This window comes from Thermobia domestica, chromosome 8 (assembly GCF_964235325.1).
Source record: "Thermobia domestica chromosome 8, izTheDome1.hap1.1, whole genome shotgun sequence".
Taxonomy (NCBI): Eukaryota; Metazoa; Arthropoda; class Insecta; order Zygentoma; family Lepismatidae; genus Thermobia; species Thermobia domestica.
This window is the reverse complement of record NC_137461.1, coordinates 227,039,637-227,060,310: the sequence shown is the minus strand read 5'-3', so window position 1 is coordinate 227,060,310 and position 20,674 is coordinate 227,039,637. Positions and strand designations below refer to the sequence as shown.

The following is a 20,674-nucleotide window of genomic DNA, read 5'->3' as shown; positions in this document are numbered from 1 at the left end:
ATCGAATGATTAGACATAGATGTAGTTTAAACATCTTTTCATGTTTAAAGTAGGCTACCCAGCACCTCTAGGTATATGAGTATGACACATCTAATCTCATGGTAACGGAAAAACAGTTACTACTCATTAAAAAATAACACTTATCTCGGTAGAAGTTCAGTATAACTGTTTATTTGTTAAAGATATGATTAGAAAATAAATGTGAAGAAATACTAAACCACGTATTTGCGAACGCAAGGTGAAAACTATTCTCGCTTCAATTTAAAATTGCAATTAAGAAATGTAGTAAAGGGACTGCACGTAAATGGTATATGAGAAGTATTTTTTTTAAAAAATTAAATTACAAGTACGAGAGGATCGTTGACAAACATTTTGGAAGAAGACGACATTCAGCGGACGGGCCAACCGCTACAAATGTTGTCGGAAAGACACCGAAACGCTGGCGGCGTGCCGACAAGTAAAGGAGCCGAAAGAAGGTAGGCAAACAGCGGACGGACCGACCTCGCCAAAGATATCCCGACAGGCGCTGAAACGCTGGCGGTTCGCCAACTAGTAAGATAACTATTGTACTATAGGACCTGCAAGCGGAACAGTATATGGAAAGTAAGTTGCACAGGTAATACAGTAAGCTCGTGATCCTTTTAAAATTAATCGGAAAAGAGTCGGCAGACAGTGGACGACTGCGGCACTTAATGCTCGTATATGCCTCCCCCATCGACAATTTGCCGCCGTCGATGGCGAACGGCCTCCTACTTCAACGGCCAGGCCGCCAACACAGGCGGTGTCAAAACGGAATGCGGCATTTTCCGCTTATGCCGTTTTGCAGCCTTTTCCCTAAAGCGGCCCGCCAGCAACGGTAACACATTTGCCGCTGAAGAGCCTGATTGGAGAAATCGTCAACTGGTCGCGCAGTCTGTATCTTCGGTTCGCGTTCTTCATTTGTCACATGGTGATACAGTGTTTGTGGACTGCTTCAAACCAAGACTTGTTTATTCTACGCCCGAACAAGACACGCAATAAAAATAAGTGGATAAGACTACGACTGAAGGTACTAAATTGTGGTTAATTGCTGTATCGCCGGGCCAATTTTAGGAAATTTGCCGGGTCAATTGGAGAATTTGTTTAAATTTGTGAGGAAGAATGAGTGAAAGTTAGGGAATGGGATCAGTAAAAGTTAAGAAAGTGGTTGTTTTCGATGTGAGCTTCACTGTATGCGGTGGTGGATAGACTATTTCGCGGAGCGGTACACTTGTTACGATATAGTGGCACGAAAGGCAGTGTGGAAATGGTGCGTATATTTAAAGGGTATGACATATCATGTGTGAGTTGAATAGAACTATTAAAAATAGGGGCGCGCTGGCACAGTGGTAGAGCGTTCACCTCCGGTGTTTGGGGTCTGAAGTTCGATTCCACGCGAGCCGTGTGGACTTTGTGGTGGACAAACACCGTGCTCGTGGGTTTTATCGGCATTCTCCCGTTTCTTCCCACTTTCTTCATTCCACCATTTCATTCATTTCTCATCATCACTGTCTCCTTTAGCCTAACCGGCATAATCGTGGGACGTAAAACTTAAAGATTTCATTTCATCTTTTATTAAAAAATAACGAGCGACAGCTAAGAAGCTATAGTACACGATTTTCTTCTTGAAATTGTAAATGTTTACAAGCTTTAGTTTTGAAGGTAAGTGGTTTCTAACTCAACGGCAATGTATTTCTGCACAGTGTAAGAAAGCTGTATTTTATGTTTACAACTGCAGCGTTACTAGTATGAAACCATAACAAGTGATATTGACATATGTATGATTACCTAAGCCCACATGTTTTCACTACCCTTGCTTACGCGTATACCCACCGTCGCTGACGTACCTGCTCCCTTCGGACACCCCCCGCGCTGGCGCGGTCCCACAAGCGTCTCCCTGCCCTGACTCAGTTATATACCAATCGTGCTTTTTAGTGGCCAACTAGCACAGGTTGATTTATGTTTTTTGCACTGTAGTTTCATGCTCCTAACCTATGTAACGTAATCGAACGTAACTTAATCTAATCCAACCAAATATAACCGATTTGAGTACGTTTTGGTACAGTTATTTTTTTCGATTTTCAAAGTGGCCTGCTATGCAGCAGTAATTCCCTAAATTTAGGTTAGGTTAGTTTGGATAATTTTTAGATTAAGACCTCTGACTTACTGCTAGAGGTGATAACTTGATTGCATCTTTTTGTGAATAGTTGTTGAAATAGAGTGGAAAAGTGACCCGCAACGTTTTATTATGGCAAAAATACTTAATAAAGCGAGGCGGTATACAGGCTGCACCTCTATAATACAATCAAAAGAACGCTATTTCCAAGCAGAAATCCGTACTCAGGGGAAAAACGTCAGCGTGGTGAGTGGTAGGCCCGGTTTGAATCTCTCCGCCATCACATACCTTTTATTACAATATTTTTTATTTATAATTTTTGCTTCATTAATTTTTATTTAAATCTCATTTTCCAACGGGAGTGTGACCTTTGTACTTTAGAAAATTTAGAAAATCACTTTTCGCCACATTTCTCCTTCCTTCAATATACACGCTAGAGTGCGCGAACAGTGGTGCGTGTCCTCTGGCGAGATTATGAAGTTAACAAGTACGAAAATAACTTTAAAAAATAATGTTATTCCCAACTTTTTAAGTACAATTTCGCAGAAATTCTTTACATCAAATAACAATAAATTCACAAGTTTGGGTTATGTGAAAAATCCAACAGTTCTGTATTTTCTTATTTGGGCTCTCGGCCCGCCAGCGGATTATCAATGGGGAACGCTGGTGGCGTGCCGATTACAAAGATTTGTTTTTGACAGGCAATTAGTGGAACACTAAATCTGATAAATTAAACCATGACTATTTTCTTTATAGTCGCCGATTTTTGGCCATGCTCGCCAATAAAAACTGAAATTGACTTTAAAATCCTTTTCCAAATAGTTGAGGAAACGACAGCCTGAGAAGTCCATATTCCGACGGATTGCTGCGGCTTTTTTTCTCTCCGAAAAAAGCATTTGCAACGGTCAAATTTTGAATGTATAGAACAGTGTTGTTCCTAGTGGTCCTGATAGTGAAAAATGTGCTTTCAGGGGGAAAATGTACTGACTGTTAAAAGTTTTTCACATTAGGCCTACAGACGTGTTAATTGAGTTATTCTTAATGGTCATTATTAGCTGCTTACTTGTTATTTTTTAGGTCGCTTTCAAGCATTTGTAAATCATTCCCAGATACTTTCCCTCTATATGGCACTTAAATCCTACTGAGAATTGTAGAAATGTACTGCGTATGTACCGAGTGTAACATTACTGGTGGGAAAACGCCATGATTTTCATTGCATTGCTATGCAACTTTTCTGCTGTTTGCGGACTGCTCGGAAAGGCTACTTTCCAGCGGCGGCGGCGGCGCATTTTGTGCGCCTTTCGGCTGTTTGGCTAGTGCTCGAAAGAACCTCTTTTCGATGTCTGCTCCCGATTCTCCCACAGGCGGCATCCGACCTCTTGCTGCCGTCGAAAAGTGGCCCTTTGCCGACTGGAAATCAACCCTTCAGGAAGGCAAAATTTTCATCACCTTTTAAAGTAGCTTTGCTTAAGTCTGCTTTCGTGGTATGATTTCTCGGCAAGGGCACAGTTGCTAGTTCTGAAAGTATATAATACTTGCATGTCTCATTCAATTTCTTCTTTTTTGGCTGAGAGTGCTGAAAAATGCAAAAAGGAAGAAATTTTATACTGGGACACACAAAAATGCAAGTATTATACTTGAAGAACTTGCAAGGGCAAGGGCGCTGATCTTGGAGGTGGCAGGGACCCGCCCCCCCAAAACTCATGTGGGCCTCATTATATTTGTGAATATACAATATTTGGCATAATTTGAATGCAATTTATCTTATATCCTCATATATATGCCGTCTGCATCTGAGTGCCCTCCTCCAAATTTACAGAGAAATCGGCGCCCTTGTACAAGGATACGCCTTGTCGAGAAATTATAGCATGGGGGAAGACTTAGGCAAGACTAATGTAAAATGTGATGAAAATTTTGCCTTTCTGAAGGGTTGATTTCCAGTCGGCAAAGGGCCACTTTTCGGCGGCGTGAAGAGGTGGATGCCACCTGTGGGAGAATCGGAAAGCCGACATCGAAAAGAAGTCCTTTCGAGCAGTCGGCAAACAGCCGTAAATGCGCACTAAATGCGCCGGCGCCGCCGTCGAAAAGAGACCGGAAGAGGGCGGAAAAAGGCCTTTCCGACTATTTTGCATTTTTTTGTGTGATTTTCGACCGCTTGCCGCCTCGGCATAAGGTCGCTAACTTTGAACAAGTAGATCGTCGTGCCGCCGCGGACGGGTGCCGGCTGCCTGGCGGCCTTGCCATCCGCGACTTCCTGATGGGAAAACATTTCTGGCCTCCGCTGTAAGCTTTGTTAAAGCACACCAGGATGCTACGGTGCATAGTTTCGGAAACCCTGACAATAGATTAGGGTGGAAAGTACACTTTTTCTGGCTGGTCATAGAGTTTCTATTAATACACTTCGACTTCATGAAACTTATCACTAACCTAAAAGGTGAGTATAAAGTGACGATTACACGTGAAATTTCACTATTATTAGATGTTTCTTTCAAATTTCAGAGTATGAAGCCAGTAAATTCAGGAAAACATGATTATCTTCAAAATCACTGTCATCGAGTAAATATTTTATGTGCAGAGAACTGTTTTCTTTTAATTCCTAGTGTTGGAAACGCAGAGACTAATGTTGGAATATGTGGACTATTTCATGCATCGAATATGAATCTTTCTCAAGGTCACGTAATTTGGAAGTTTCACTTCTAATGAGGAAGATGGTGGATGCTAAGGAATACAAGAAACTGTTTATGAGCCACTGGAACTGTAGTAAACACATTTATTTCAATGAATAATGTGTTTTCTTCATAATCAGGAAACGAATACGTCACACACTTGCACGAACGTAACCACTATGGAGAGGATGGGGATTGGCCTAATATGACTATTATTGCATTTTTTCATAAAGGTACTCAATTCTGTATGCAAAGGTTTGTTGATTCAGGAAAACATGATTATCTAATCCGAGGGGCACATATCAGGGTGTACGTAGGTTAATAGTCGGCAGGGTTAGGAATTGGTAGTAGCAAAAAGAAAGTTCAAAAATTAATTAGCCCAGCATAGTTAAATTATATCTTGGCCAACCAACAATTTATCGTTATTTATCCAACGGTTTCAACTGTGCACTTCCTATCCCAAGTTAACTTTTTTGTTAGGGATTACGTTGATAATTTAGTTGTCTAGCCTATCGTTAGGCTTACTATGCGTGATGATACTTGCTTGAATATAACATGACTTGCGCAAGGGCAGGGGAGGCTTGTTGTCGACAACTATGTATAGTCACGCAGCTTGAAATTATGCGATGTGTTTGATACGCAGAATACGAATATCTTCCTCACTTGCATGAATAACTAAAATTATACTTTAAACGGAGAGTGGAGGGGAAGGAAATCTTTACTATTGTCCCTTACATTTCTCTTCAACAGTGTCACACAAGAAATGAAACTGGAGAAATTTTTATGGGACTTTTTAATGATTATGAAAACAAAAAAATACCTCTTTCATGTAAATAAATTTAAGATATTTTTATCCAAAAGTGCAAAGGAAATGAGAGTTCAATATTGGTGACAAAGAGAAAAAGGGTGAACTTTTCTTTAAGACCTGAACGTACGGGAACAAAGTTTGGTGTGCGAGATCTTTTTTGATACTCAGAATACGGGCATATCATCTGAATTCACGCGGTATGAAAAGTAAACATGTAAAGAAATAGGATATTTTTGTGTGCTTCTTTAGAATCTTTTGACACGAAGTCACGAACTTTAGTTTGTGGGAGATTTTAAAGCACATGTTAAGGATGTAATGGTATTTGGCTAACGAATTAAACTTAATGACCACAGTGAATGTTGATTTGAACTGCTGGATTCACAGACACGAAATTTGGTATATAGTTCCTTCTTCATGCGAAAAATTTGAATATTTTGTTCAAAATTTCTCGTACAAACAGGAGCGAATTTCGGAAGTGGAGATAGTTACTACTATTACTTATAGATACTTCTTTGGACTTTTACCATAAGAAATAGAAAATTTGTTATATGGCAGCTTCATACTTCGGTGAATACAAATTAATCATTTAATACAATGAATTAAATTTGGAGAATGTAGAGGAAAGGAATGGAATTTTTGTTCACTGTTATATGTAAAGCATTTGCTAGTGATATATATTTAAGTATAATTTTATATTTATATTTATATATTTAAGTATAATTCAATAAGATCATAGAACACTGTCATTATATAGTAGTATTCCTAATAAATACATGTTTCATTTCTTCAAGTCTTCACTACTTAGAGTAATATTAAGAGAACTTCCGATTCTCAATGGTATAATGCATGTGAAAGGAAGAATAGCGTATGTTCCACAAAAGACCTGGATATTTTGCTCAACGGTCCGCCAGAACATTCTATTTGGAAAAAGCTATGAAGAGAAGTTTTATAGAAAGGTGATCTATTCCTGTGCCCTGGAGCAGGATTTTCAGAAACTGCCCAATGGAGATTTCACTATCATTAACGAAAATGATGAAATGCTGAGCTTGAGTCTTAAGACGAGAATTTGTTTAGCAAGGTAATCTATTCTACATTTTTATACACGTTTTCTATCATTAATCAGGTTTGCATATTTTCTCTAAATGCCAGAGAAAGGTTACATGACGCATGCTGTGTATTAAATTTTATTTCCTAAATATGTAGTATCTGCGTGTTTTCCGCGGGATAGGTCTTGCCCCTTGCTGCTATGAAAATAAAATATTAAACATTACCCCATATCATTTCGCCAGTAGCTTCCTATTTACTGATAAGTTAAAACAGTATTCCTGGACGTCATTGCGAAAAATGTATTTGTTTTTCATGCATTGTACAAAAAACACAGATTGAACGTAATAGAAACAAAACAAGGAAAAAATACAATGCGATGTAAAGTGCTTTGACTCTTTCGACAAATCACTCAATTTATTAGTCCAGGAACTTTAGTCAAAAAATGGGTGTTTCTTCGGAAAAATTAGAAGCCAAGGTTTTTCTTCATAAAAACGCTCATTAGGTCATTCTAAATGATATATCAAAAGTCCCCGACTTTCTGCTGTACGCTTCCCATTTTTCGGGGGGTGGAAGTGGGGGAGGAATACGCAATTTAAAATACAATCAAATTCAGCTTATTTGCATGTTAACCTAAATATTCCGAATAAAAAAAAATTACCGAAAACGCTTAGCACATTTGCTCGTAAATGTTTCACAGGAAGCCCCAAAGAATATCGGGTCGGGTTTCGGAAATATGACGTCATCAAAATGGCCGACACCAGAATTCGTAGTGCTTTGTGGGAATGGTTATAGCTTCCCGCAGAATAGTGGTAAAACCGTCGTTTTTGTTTCAGATTGAAAATAATTAATTACTAAACGTACGGAATGAAACATGCTGTCTGCATTGTTAATTTCTTTCAGATACAATAACAAAAATACTAGTTTTTGAGTACTTGGTTTTAAGTGTAAATGCAAATAAAGGTTGCAGAACTTTATAAAGCCTTTCCAACGGTATCTCTGCCTGCATTTTTTTGTAACTAAAACCAACCAAAAGGGAGAGGTCCAACTGCACAATTATGGGACCAGTATTTAGATATAGTGTTAATCCGCAAAGAGTTTATTGGGGCAGAGAGGATGGGTGACTGGAAGGCATATCTGCCTGCAGTGAAGAGGATGATTCCGTATTTCCACGCCGCAGGACATTTTTTGTACGCTAAAAGTGCCCACTTGTTTGTACAAGACATGGTAAAGTTGAAGAACATAATGGATGGAGAAATCTATAGAAAATTTACTGTAGACTTTTTCACTGTTAAGCGATCAGACAAATTTTTTAGTGAAACTCCAACAGATATGGTAATAGAACAGTCACTCATGAAGTCTTCAAAGATACGAGAAGGCTTTGTGCATGGAGGAAGTACAAAAGAGAATGTTTTAACTAAGTTTGTTGTTGGTTTGTTAAGTGCGAGCAACATTTCTGAAGGACTAGAAAACTTTTGTGGGATTTCGTTTGCAAGTGAAGAACAGCACGTAGATGCACGAGAATCTCGAATCAAACGGGACCAAAAAGATGTTAGGAAAGTATCAGAGTGGTTCAGTGCCCACAACCCTTTCCCAAATGTACAAGTGATCATGTCTATAGCAACAGGGGTTACAGGTAATGTGGAAAAGATAAACTGCTACGATGCACTGAACATTGGAGCAACCATGATGGAAAGAAAAGTTGGTGACAATTTTCATGACATAAAATATTCTCGTACTGATAGGGTTATTTCTCTTCAAACAGTGAACAATCACCTTACGGTACATGATGTTACTGTGTCTGTCGATCCACTGCTGTTGTTCCAACGATTCAGCGTAATCAAAAGATCAGATGATGACCTTCGAGCATGTTTAAATTTCGAACTGGATCCTTACCCAATGGCTCTTTTTGATGCAAGTGGAATAAGAAAAACGAAGAAATCATCCTTATTCAACATCTTCAACCCGACCAATGTTCATCCTGATCTCGGAAACGCAAACTACGCCGTTGATGGAGGGTTCCTTCTTCATCGAGTGGTGTGGCGTCATAACGATTCTTTCATGGATACTTGTGATAAATATGTGGCATATGTGGAAAAACACTTCGGTCAAAACACTGTCATCGTATTTGATGGATATGGTAATCACTGGCGCAAATCCCGGGGGGACGAGGGGGACATGTCCCCCCAATGTTGGACCTGGGGGGACTGTCCCCCTCAATAATCTGACTTAAAAAGTGCTTTTTGAGATAAGTGTGATGATTTGTGTCCGACTTCCGCAAAGGAATGTGAGATGATATTGATTTCTCTGGACTTTTCCATTTCTTTTAAAAAGAATCGTATTCTGTAGTATTTCAACTTCGTGGTGTAGTGCGTTTAGTAGTCTCATCAATATATATTAATTCCACTTCCGCTACTTGGGCACAAATTGCAATAAATGCCAGAGGAGGATAGTTGTCTCAGCTGTAGATACGAACACGAATTCCGGGGAAATGGGAAGATATATCCCTTCCCAACATTGGAACTGGAGGCTCTCCCAATAATCCGATTTGAAAAGTGCTTTTTGCAAATAAGTGTGATGATTTGTGTCCGACTGCCACAAAGGAAAGTGAGATGAAATTCTGTAAGAACGTTGTACAATATTTCTCTTCTAACCTAGTCGTAAGCCTTTCTAAAATCAATAAATAGTTGATGTACCAGGCTACTGTATTCTGATTTCTTTTCGAGTATTTGGCGAATGGTAAATATTTGTTTGATAGTTTATTGATATCGTCTAAATCCGCACTGATTATCTCCAATAATTTCATCTTCGTATGGGGTCAATCTTGCTAATAGAATATTTGAAAGGATTTTATAGGATGTTGACAGATGAGAAATGCCTCCATAATTATTACAGTCAGTTTTGTCGCCTTTCTTCTTGATTGGCGCGAATTCTTTCCGCTCTTGTGGCAATTCTTCCTTGTTGTAAATAAGGAGGATGAGTTTGTTTATCTTGTTCCACAATTTTTGGCCTCCAGGTAAAATTTACTGAGCCGGAATTTCGTTTACACCCAGAGATTTTTGTTTCTTTAATTTCTTTATAGCGATTTCTACTTCTATTCGGTTGGGTTCTGGAATATAAGGTTCTGCGGTGTGTATCCCCCTTTATTCACGCACATTAGTTTTGGACTGCGTGTTAAGCAAATCGTCAAAGAAATCTTTCCATCTATTTAAAATGCTATCTGTATTAGTGAGAACTTTTCCATCAGCTTTATTAGGTTGATAACAATACAAGCACGAGGTTGATAACCTTTCTTAAATTCGTTGATCCCTTTATACATGTCCCGAATGTTTTTATTTTTATTATTATCTTCAAGTTCCTTAATTTTAGCTTTCAAAAAATCGCGTTTCTTTGTTCTAAAAGTTTTGGAAGTTTCCCTCTTGATGTCTATGAAATTTTGTGTAGTTATTTCAATCGGATTTTGTAGTAAACGTAATTTTACCTGTTTTATCTTCTCTGCTAGTTCGAACCAAGGTTTGTTCCTGCGTATTTCCGCGTGTTCCAATTTTTCTTTTGAGACAGGATGCTTTGTAAGCAAAAGAAAATAATTCAATTGCTGAAATATCTTTCTCCATAATCTTAAGGTTACATCTGTTAACTAAAGAGTATATGACATGCATCAGTTTTCTGTAACGATTCCTGTAATGTTAATAAGATTATCATCATTTTGCTCAAATACGAGTATTGTTGCGTCATACATAATTGATATTCTTTCTTCATAAATTTGGGGAAATCGTTATTTATATTGTTATAAAACAATTTTAACGTTGATCTTTGTGGATGCCTAATTAGAAACATACCAATTATAAATATGCATGTATTCAGATTTCAGAATGTGTTCACGGCAGTGATTTGTAATACTGATATGTACTACTATATCTACATCGTCTAATATATAATATATTCTACAACAGGTTCACCTCAGAAATCAGATTCATCTACCGTAATATCAGTTTCATCTCCCTTTTCTAGAATAAACCTTAAATCTGCCAACCACCCAATGTTGAAGACAACAAATGGCATATTTAGGATTTTGTTTCGAGGGGCTATGTCCAACACAAGGAAGGAAGTGGGCAATTGCCAACCTGAGTTTGAGAATTAAATATATTTGAATTTATGCATAAATTGAAGTTATAATGGTAAGAATTGCAGACCGATAAATCTTATATGTGATATGATACAAAAATTTAGGAGTGAATCTAACCTTTTATTCTATTAATACAAGAAAAAGGAAGCATCCTCTTGGCCTTCCTAATTTCCCGAGCTAATTATTCCCCGTTTTGATTTTCTTTAATTCAAACATTTCCTTCTTTTAAAAATAACTAAACGATATAATTTTTCCTTTGTTATAATAACCAAAGTCCTGTCATGTTGATATCCGCGCAAGTTGGTGTGGAACACCATTTTTGCTTATCAACTCCTCTTAGTTTTGGTGTTACTGATGACGGCCGACTTGAATCACAACTGACAACGGTCGATAAAGCGAAATGAAAGAAAGTAACATCAAGAAAAAGAAACAGAAAAGTAGAAAGGACGAAAGAAAGAACAAAAGGACGCAATTCTTACATTGAATGAAATCTGACAAATACAGTATTATTTCTGAACAAAGAGCGTCAATGGAGAGTCAATGACATTCTTAGAAATGGTAAAAAGGATTATTATTGTGCGTGGAATGCGAAAAACTAACAAATTTATTTTGGGGGAGCTTGAGTCCAGCCCGATAGCCCACTAAATACGCCACTGAAGACAATTCTGCTCCCCTGATCATTCACAGCATTGTTTTTCAACTTCATAAATATTTTGATCATCGCTTATGCATATTATATATATATATATATATATATATATATATATATATATATATGCATAAGCGATGATCAAAATATATATGGGAACGGTCTTACCCGTCCCCCCCAATGTTGAAGACAAATTTGTGCCGATGATGGTAATCCTCAGAAAAATGTAAAAGGCATGGAGCAACTTCGACGGTGCTCGGAAGCAGCATCAAAAACAATTATATTTGATAGAAACATGGGTGCGACTACGAGCCAAGAAAACTTTGTCGCCAATGCAAACAACAAAAGTAAGTTGATTGGTTTGCTCACTGATAAATTCAAGGCTGCCAATATTGATGGCAAACAAGCAGAGAATGATGGTGATGTCATTGTAGAAACCGCACTCACGATATCAAAAATTAATTCTAATTCTACAGTTATTGTTGGTGAGGATATTCATTTGTTAGTAATCATGACAGCTCGATCTCCGCCGAATTTAGAATTTTTTTTTCTTGAAGCCAGGAAAAGGAAAGACAGAGCAGAAGATTTACTCAAATCGGAGTTTACAAGGTGTATTCAAAAGTCACATTTTATTTCTGCTTGCTTTTTCAGGATGTGATGGAACATCTGCCATTTTTCAGAAGGGGAAATCAGCTTGTTTGAAATTATTACAAAAAGGTCGATTTAAAACATATCATATAAATTTTTAATCGAAGTAATGTTTCCCATCCAAAACTGAAAATGGCATACAGTTTTTTTTGGGTGGTTTATACGGTGCATCTGCAAATGACATTTCACTAAATGATTACCGTTATCATTATTTCACCAAATCCGTGAAGAGAATCAAATCTGTCGATTTAAAAGCCATACCACCGACTTCAGCTGCAGCACAACATTTGTTTTGGGTTTATTACCACGTAAAAACATGGCTCGGAAACCAACTACATCCTGAGGAGTGGGGTTGGGTTATGAAAGACAATTTGTTAGTACCAATTCGATCAACGCAGCCACCTGCTCCACCGTCCCTTTAAAATGATTTTCTATTCATGATTTAAAGGATGCGGCAATGTGTGTGGATGTCGAAAGCTGGGTCTGTTCTGCTCTTTTGCTTGTGCAAATTGTCACGGACAATCCTGTTTGAATGTCACTCCAATGGAAGGAATCTCTGAACGTGAAATATTCATGGACGCCGAAGAAATAGAGGCAGAAATAGGGGCCGAATACTTATTGAGTTCCTTTGCTGATTGATAAATAATAATTGTAATTATAGCATGTCCCAAACCATTTGGATATGCTGTAATTACAATTATTATTTATCAATCAGCAGCAAAGGAACTCAATAAGTAAACCATTTCAGGTAAGTTGAATAGTTTACATTTCTTATTCATTATTACTCTGAATTTTACATTTCTCATTCTACAAACGATAAGAATCTATAGCCGAATGTTGTAAATCCTCATTTTTGTATCTGTGTCTGGGGTGTGTGTGACTTACGGATTCTAATGCGATATTGAATCTTATATTCATTTTTTCATTTTTTTAAAAGTAGGCTTATATTGTCTTTACAAGAGTCGGTCTATTAATTAAAACAACATACCTTCCTTACATTTCAAAATACAAAAAAAAAAAAAAAAAAAAAAAAAAAAAAAAAAAAAATGCAGGTACAGGTACCGTTGGAAAGGCTTTATAATGCCCAACAACCATTGTTTGAAAATATATTTTGAAATATTTTATGATTACTGACTTATTTGCATTTACACTTGAAACCAGGTACTCAAAAGCTAGTTTTTTTTTTGTTATTGTATCTCGAAAGAAATTAACGATACAGAAGTACGTTTCATTCCGCACATTTGGTAAGTAATTATCTTCAATCTGAAACAAAAACGACGGTTTTACCACTATTCTGCGGGAAGTTATAACCATTCCCACAAAACACTACAAATTCTGGTATCGGCCATTTTGATGACGTCATATTTCCGAAACCCGACTCGATATTCTTTGGGACTTCCTGTGAAACATTTACGAGCGAATGTGCTAAGCGTTCCCGGTAAATTTTGTTTTTTATTTGGAATATTTAGGTTATGCAAATAAGCTGAATTTGATTGAATTTTAAATTGCGTTTTCCTCCCCCACTTCCACCCCCTGAAAAAAGGGGAAGCGTACATCAGAAAGTCGGGGACTTTTGATATGTCATTTAGAATGACCTAATGAACGTGTTTGTGAAGAGAAACCTTGGCTTCTAATTTTTCCGAAGAAAAATGCTAAAGTTCCTGGACTATATGGCTCGGTTCAGACGTGCAGAAAAGTCTGTTGCGGGCCCGCAACAGACTCGCAGCAGACTCGTGCGGGCGTCACAGAGCAACCAGTTCAGACGTGCAGAAAAGTCTGCTGCGGGCCCGCAGCAGACTCGTACGAGCGTCTCAGCCCAACCACTTCACATAGACATAAAAAACAGCTCATTTTATTTTCAGCTGCAGTTAAATGAAGATAGAAATTGAAAGAAGAAAACGTGCTGTTTTTGTATACTTAGCCAGTAAAATCCTAAGGAAGAAACAGAGACGATACTGGGTTCATCCGTACGTAAGCTCACGACTGCTTAAAGGTGAATTTTCTTCCATGTTTATTGACTTGCGCAATGACGAAGAAAAGTTCTTTAATTATTTTTGCATGAGCATCACTTCATTTGATGAACTTTTATCGAAAATAAGTGATAAAATTAAAGCAGAAGATACTTTCATGAGACTAGCGATACCACCAATTGAAATATTGGCTGTTACATTAATGAGTTAATTTTGAGTTTAACGTTCCGTTCAGCAGCGAGGCTATATGAGACGTGGTCCTACTGATTAACATGGAATCCGAACCATATGAGGCCCCGACGGGAATTGAACCCGCGCCTCCCACGCCAAAGGCGTGTACGCTAACCACTTAGCCACGGAGGAGCTCTGGCTGTTACATTAAGGTAAGTTAATTATGTTAACTAATTATCATTTGTAAGAGCACAGAAAGTTAAACATTCGCAGACCTATTCATAGACATTTTCAAATGTTATTAGGGGCCACTGGCATAGTTTAACAATTGCGTGACTAATTTAGATTTTTCTGACATAGTTGGTGGCTTTAAATTAAAAATTAGACATTTTTTTAGACTTCCCGAATATCCCGCTCAAGAGGGGGCGTTTCAATAATAGTAAAATTTCCCTTTATTTATTCAAAAATTACCGAATGTGAGGATTCGCTTCAGTTAAGAGATATAAAATTCGCCATGTAAACTCATAATAAAAATAATGGAGCACAGGTTTCAGCGTCTTTGAAAATTTTCTCTTGAAGGGGAGATGGGGGATTTCTATAGTTGTGAGGTCTGGTGGCTCAGTGATAGTGTCCACCTCTGGTTCGATCCCAGCTTGCGTCAAGTGGGCTTTGTGGTGTGAGAAGCACCGTGTGCGTGAGTTTTCTCGGGGTTCTCCCGTTTCCTTCCACTTTATTCATTGCACCATTTCATTCATTTATCATCATTTCTTTTAGTCTACCCGGTATAAGCGTGCGACGTAAAACTCAAGGATTTCATTTCATTCCTATAGTAGTGACATTTCCCGTTATATATTGAGAAAGCGTTCAATATGAGGACTCGCTTAGATTGGAGATGTGAAATTCTTAATGTAAACTCTTAAATAAAAATAATGGATTTAGTGTTTCCGAATAATCCAATTCTAAGGTGAGAAAAAGGAAACATTTTTATAATTGTGACATTTAACGATAGAAGGTTTTGAGGAAATCCCCAATACGTGTAGCCAGTGATGAAAATTTTCCGGAAAATTTTGAAACGGAAAATTTTCCCGGAAAATTTTCCGATTCATAAAAACATATTCCACTTATTCCTACATCGTTGTTTACTCGAGATGTGAGGTGGAAAATTTTCTTCTATATTTTTCCGGAAAATTTTCCGTTCTTAACAAATATCAGTGATTAAGTAACAATTCTTCAGTATTCATAAAATTGATTGAATTCATATATAGAAACGTTAAAAAGTGAAAGATCGTTGAAAGAATCTGAAAATTTTCATGGCTCAGACAATTTTCAGTACGATGTAAGAACTAGTGGAACAATTTTCCATGAATCGAAAAATTGTTTGTCCTGTACAATGAAAATTTTCCGATTGATAAAAACATACTCCACTTATTCCTCCATCGTTGTCTAGTTAAGATGTGAGATGGAAATTTTTCTTCTATATTTTTCGGGAAAATTTTCCGTTCTTAACAAATATCAGTGATTAAGTAACAATTCGTCAGTATTCATATAATTGATTGAATTCATATATAGAAACGTTAAAAAATGAACGATCATTGAAAGAATCTGAAAATTTTCATGGCTTAGACAATTTTCAGTACGATATAGGAACTAGTGGAACAATTTTTCATTAATCGAAAAGTTGTCTGTCCTGTACAGTGATGAAAATTTTCCGATTCATAAATATATATTCCACTTATTCCTACATCGTTGTTTAGTTGAGATGTGAGTTGGGAAATTTTCTATATTTTTCCGGAAATTTTTCCGTTCTTAACAAATATCAGTGATTAAGTAACAATTCGTCAGTATTCATATAATTGATTGAATTCATATATAGAAACGTTAAAAAATGAACGATCATTGAAAGAATCTGAAAATTTTCATGGCTTAGACAATTTTCAGTACGATGTAGGAACTAGTGGAACAATTTTTCATTAATCGAAAAGTTGTCTGTCCTGTACAGTGATGAAAATTTTCCGATTCATAAAAATATATTCCACTTATTCCTACATCGTTGTTTAGTTGAGATGTGAGTTGGGAAATTTTCTATATTTTTCCGGAAATTTTTCCGTTCTTAACAAATATCAGTAATTAAGTAACAATTCGTCAGTATTCACAAAATGGATTGAATTCATATATAGAAATGTTGAAAAGTGAAAGATCGTTTAAAGAATCTGAAAATTTTCATGGCTTAGACAATTTTCAGTACGATGTAGGAACTAGTGGAACAATTTTTCATTAATCGAAAAGTTGTCTGTCCTGTACAGTGATGAAAATTTTCCGATTCATAAAAATATATTCCACTTATTCCTACATCGTTGTTTAGCCGTGATGTGAAGTGGAGAATTTTCTTCTATATTTTTCCGGAAATTTTTCCGTTCTTAACAAATATCAATGATCAAGTAACAATTCGTCAGTATTCATAAAATGGATTGAATTCATATATAGAAATGTTAAAAAGTGAAAGATCGTTTAAAGAATCTGAAAACTTTCATGGCTTAGACAATTTTCAGTATCATGTAGGAACAAGTGGAACAATTTTTCATGAATCGAAAAATTGTGCCCTATACAGTGATGAAAATTTTCCGGGAAATTTTGAAACGGAAAATTTTCCGATTCGTAAAAGAATAGTCCACTTATTCCCACATCGTCATTTAACCGTGATGTGAGGTGAAAAATTTTCTTCTACAGAGAGAGAGAAACAGTGTGTAAATTTTTATTTCCCAACTTGAAATACAAAATTTTCCCGTTCCCGAAAGCTAACTGGAAAATTATAATTTGTTGCTGACTAACTTTCCTCTACTGAAATTCAATTTTGTAGCTCTATGTGCACTTAAATATAGTGGAAAATTTTCCACCTAACATCACTATACATAATGTCCAAAATTGTCAGGCCTATGAAAAGTGTTTTCCACTTGTTTCTACATCGTGATGAAAATTTTCCGATCTATGAAAATTCCGATCTATGAAAACTTTCCGACTCCTAAAAAATTCTTCAATTTTTCCATATAAGGCAGAAAATATTTCGATTCATGAAAAATTGTTTAACTTGTTCCTACATAGTACTGAAAATTGTCTGAGCCATGAAAATTTTCAGATTCTTTAAACGATCTTTCAGTTTTTAACATTTCTATACATGAATTCAATCAATTTCATGATTGCTGAGGAATTGTTACTTGATTACTGATATTTTTTTAGAACGGAAAATTTTCCGGAAAAATATAGCGGAAAATTTTCCGGAAAATTTTCCCAAATGGAAAATTTTCCGCGGAAAATTTTCCGCCTCACATCACTACGTGTAGCACACCACAAGGAGGCAATGCAGCAAACGGAAGCAGAAACAGATGGGCTGATTATTTTGTAAGCGACATAGGTAGAGTTCTATGGCAAGATAACTTTGTTTAAGTTGTTCTTTATGTAAAAAAAAAAAAAAAAAAAAAATCAGTTATTATCTCTAGAATAGCAACGACGTGCACAATATTATGAATTGTACGAGAAACACAAATATTTCTGTTATATCTCGAGCATGCTTTTTATTTTTTAACCACATGAGTGCCCTGATGTTCAACAATTTTCGTGTTAACTCTATTTTTTTAATAGTACATTAACAAATAAAGGCAACAATTGTCAGCCGAAAAACGATGTTTTTTCTTTCTTTTCTGTTTTGCTATTATGTTGATGGTTGTTTTGGACTTCAGCGTCCTTTTTGAGCACAGAGGCTATATAATACGTGACCTTGACCTAAAGTATAATGCAACATACGTCGGTTCATTCCAGAGTGAGTGACAAGAAATCTTATCAAATAAACTGTATTAACAATAAAGGCTTGTTCTCCAAGCGTATTTGTTTATTGTTATCACAAAAAAGTATTCATAGCCTCGCTGCTGGAAAGGGACGCTCGACGAAAATCAAGTGTAAATACTACATGAATATTCGATTTTTACATTGAAAAGTAATAATAATACATACCAATGCTATTTTTTTTCTTCTGTTTTTTATTAAATTTCTCACATAAGGTTTCACACACCCTATTCCATGCATCCCGTTTTTTTTTTTTTTTTTATTTATATCTATAGATTTCGCACTTTAAATTCCGTATCTCGTGATATTTTTGTATTTCGTTAATTAATAGTTCTTCATTCAGTTCTTCGCTTTCCATTTCTGCGGGCGCGGGAAAGTCTGCACGTGTGGCTTGCCTCATTGCCAGCAATGGTTTTCCGACCCGCAACACCTGTGCGGACTCGCTGCGAGCCAGCAGTCCCCGCGGGTGCACCGACATTGCGCAAATTTTCCCACGCTTATCTGTTGACACAGATAAAGCCTTAATGAGCAGGCAACAAAATTGGAAATTGCGAAAAAAATCTTGTGCAACGTTGCCATCATTACCATAAGTATATCGACTAATAAAAACAGTCACCAAAATGCAAGTCGTTTTAACAAAAAAAAAAAAAAAATACAAAGTAATGGATAACAATAGCATTTTCAGTCATCTATATTATATGTGTGCAATGGCGTCGTTAGAGAGGGTGACTGGGGAATGTGTCCCAGTCATTCATTTTCCGTATCATATCTAACTGTAACAATGGATGAAAATACAAGTGAAGTTTTAGAAAGGAAAGATATTCATAATCATTGTGAAGATGAAGATGGTGTTCAACGGCATTTTCTTAGAGAGAATTGTAAGCGACGAGCCACTGAACAATTGAACGAGAAGCCAAATAAAATTATAAGGCAGGAAGTTTCAAAATTGGAACATCATGACACACTTGATCATAAAGAAATTAAAAGATGCCGAGACGTTATTTATAAAAATCGAAGAAAGGTGACTCCTCGTCTACCCAGAAACACCGTAGAGGCTATACAGCAAATGGTTCAGAAGCAGGATGATATAGCAATTGACGGAGAAAGATTCATCTTTGTTGATGATGAAGCTAATATAATTCTTTTCACGTGTAAGAAAAATATCGAGTAAGTATAATTTCATTTATAACCATTAACTTTGAAATGAGTTTCATTTACAGCATCAAGAAGTAGAATAGGAAGTAGTTGCTTGAACAGAAAAGTTCCTTTTTCCGTCTTATTTCCAAATTATAGTAAAATAGTTTTTTTTTTTTTGATTCTCACAAAATATATCGTAACATAGCATTTCACCTAACGATATGACACTACAGTCTTGTTTACTATTTTCTTTTCTGACACTAATCTTATTTTCTTTTCAGTTTTCTGTGTGAGTTCAGCGGGTTAGAAGTATTTGCAGATGGAACTTTCACTTATGCTCCTAAGCATTTCACACAGTTATATACAATACATGCATATAAAAATGGATATTATCTACCTCTATGTTTTGCATTTTTGCCGAAGAAAGACAAGAATACGTATGTGGCCATGTGGAAGATGATAAGAAACTTAGACAGTAGATTCGACTTGAAAATCATTTACGTTGATTTTGAAACAGCTGCTCACGAAGCCATCAAGAATGTGTTTCCAAATTGTGACATTCGTGGCTGCAGATTCCATTTGGGACAAACATGGTGGCGGAGGATTCAAGCCGACAATGATCTGCGACAAGCATATATGGATCCAAAATCTGAACTAGGTATTATTGATATTATTATGGTCTATTATTCTTTATTATTAATTTAATAATACCATGTGGACTTTGTTTTGTTATATATTAATACAGAATACAGTTGAAAATAGAATCTTATTCTGTTTGACTGAAGAATCTTAATTCAGTCACCATTCTTAAAAGCAAATAAACTGCTGTCCTAATAATGTACGAAATGAAGAAATTATAAAGCCAACAGTAAGATCCATCAATTTCACTACTTTCCCAATGCTTGCTTATTCTAACAAATTATTATTATTATTATTATTATTATTATTATTATTATTATTATTATTATTATTATTATTATTATTATTATTATTATTATTATTATTATTATTATTGCTTTTCTTACAGGTTCATGGATAAAGGCATTTTTTGGGTTGCCATATTTACATCCAACAGAAGTATCAGATGCCTTTACTCAACTAATATCAATGACGCCGGATGATACAGGGCATAAATTTTCCGATTACGTCCTAGAAAACTACATAGAAGACGGTTGCAAGTAAGTAGCTTCCTTTTGAATTTCATCTATAGTAGCACATGCTTCAATAACTCTTAATACTGCAAAAACTGTTGTCCTAGTTTGAACACAACATTAATGGTTGTGCTGATATGGTATTTTCTCTCAATGCAACTTAATTATCTTCTGTCTTCATGTAAGACGTAGATTAAAATGCAGGTTTTGATAGTTGTAAACAAATTACGGACCAAGACTATAAATATTTCTTGAATCTAGTGTTATAAATGTTTTAGTGTTTTATATAAATTGTCAATAATTGTGTGCATGAACTAAGGATCTTTTTATTTT

General features: G+C 36.2%; 1 protein-coding gene across 1 annotated transcript in view; it reads left to right on the top strand.

Annotated features, from left to right (window-relative positions):
- LOC145692489 (ATP-binding cassette sub-family C member 4-like) overlaps positions 1-20,674 on the top strand; it is a 149,097-nt gene that overhangs the window by 96,719 nt on the left and 31,704 nt on the right. The window contains exon 11 of the mRNA XM_081767798.1: positions 6,400-6,686. Within this exon, the coding sequence (XP_081623924.1) occupies positions 6,400-6,686 (287 nt within the window). The remainder of the gene's footprint in view (positions 1-6,399; positions 6,687-20,674) is intronic.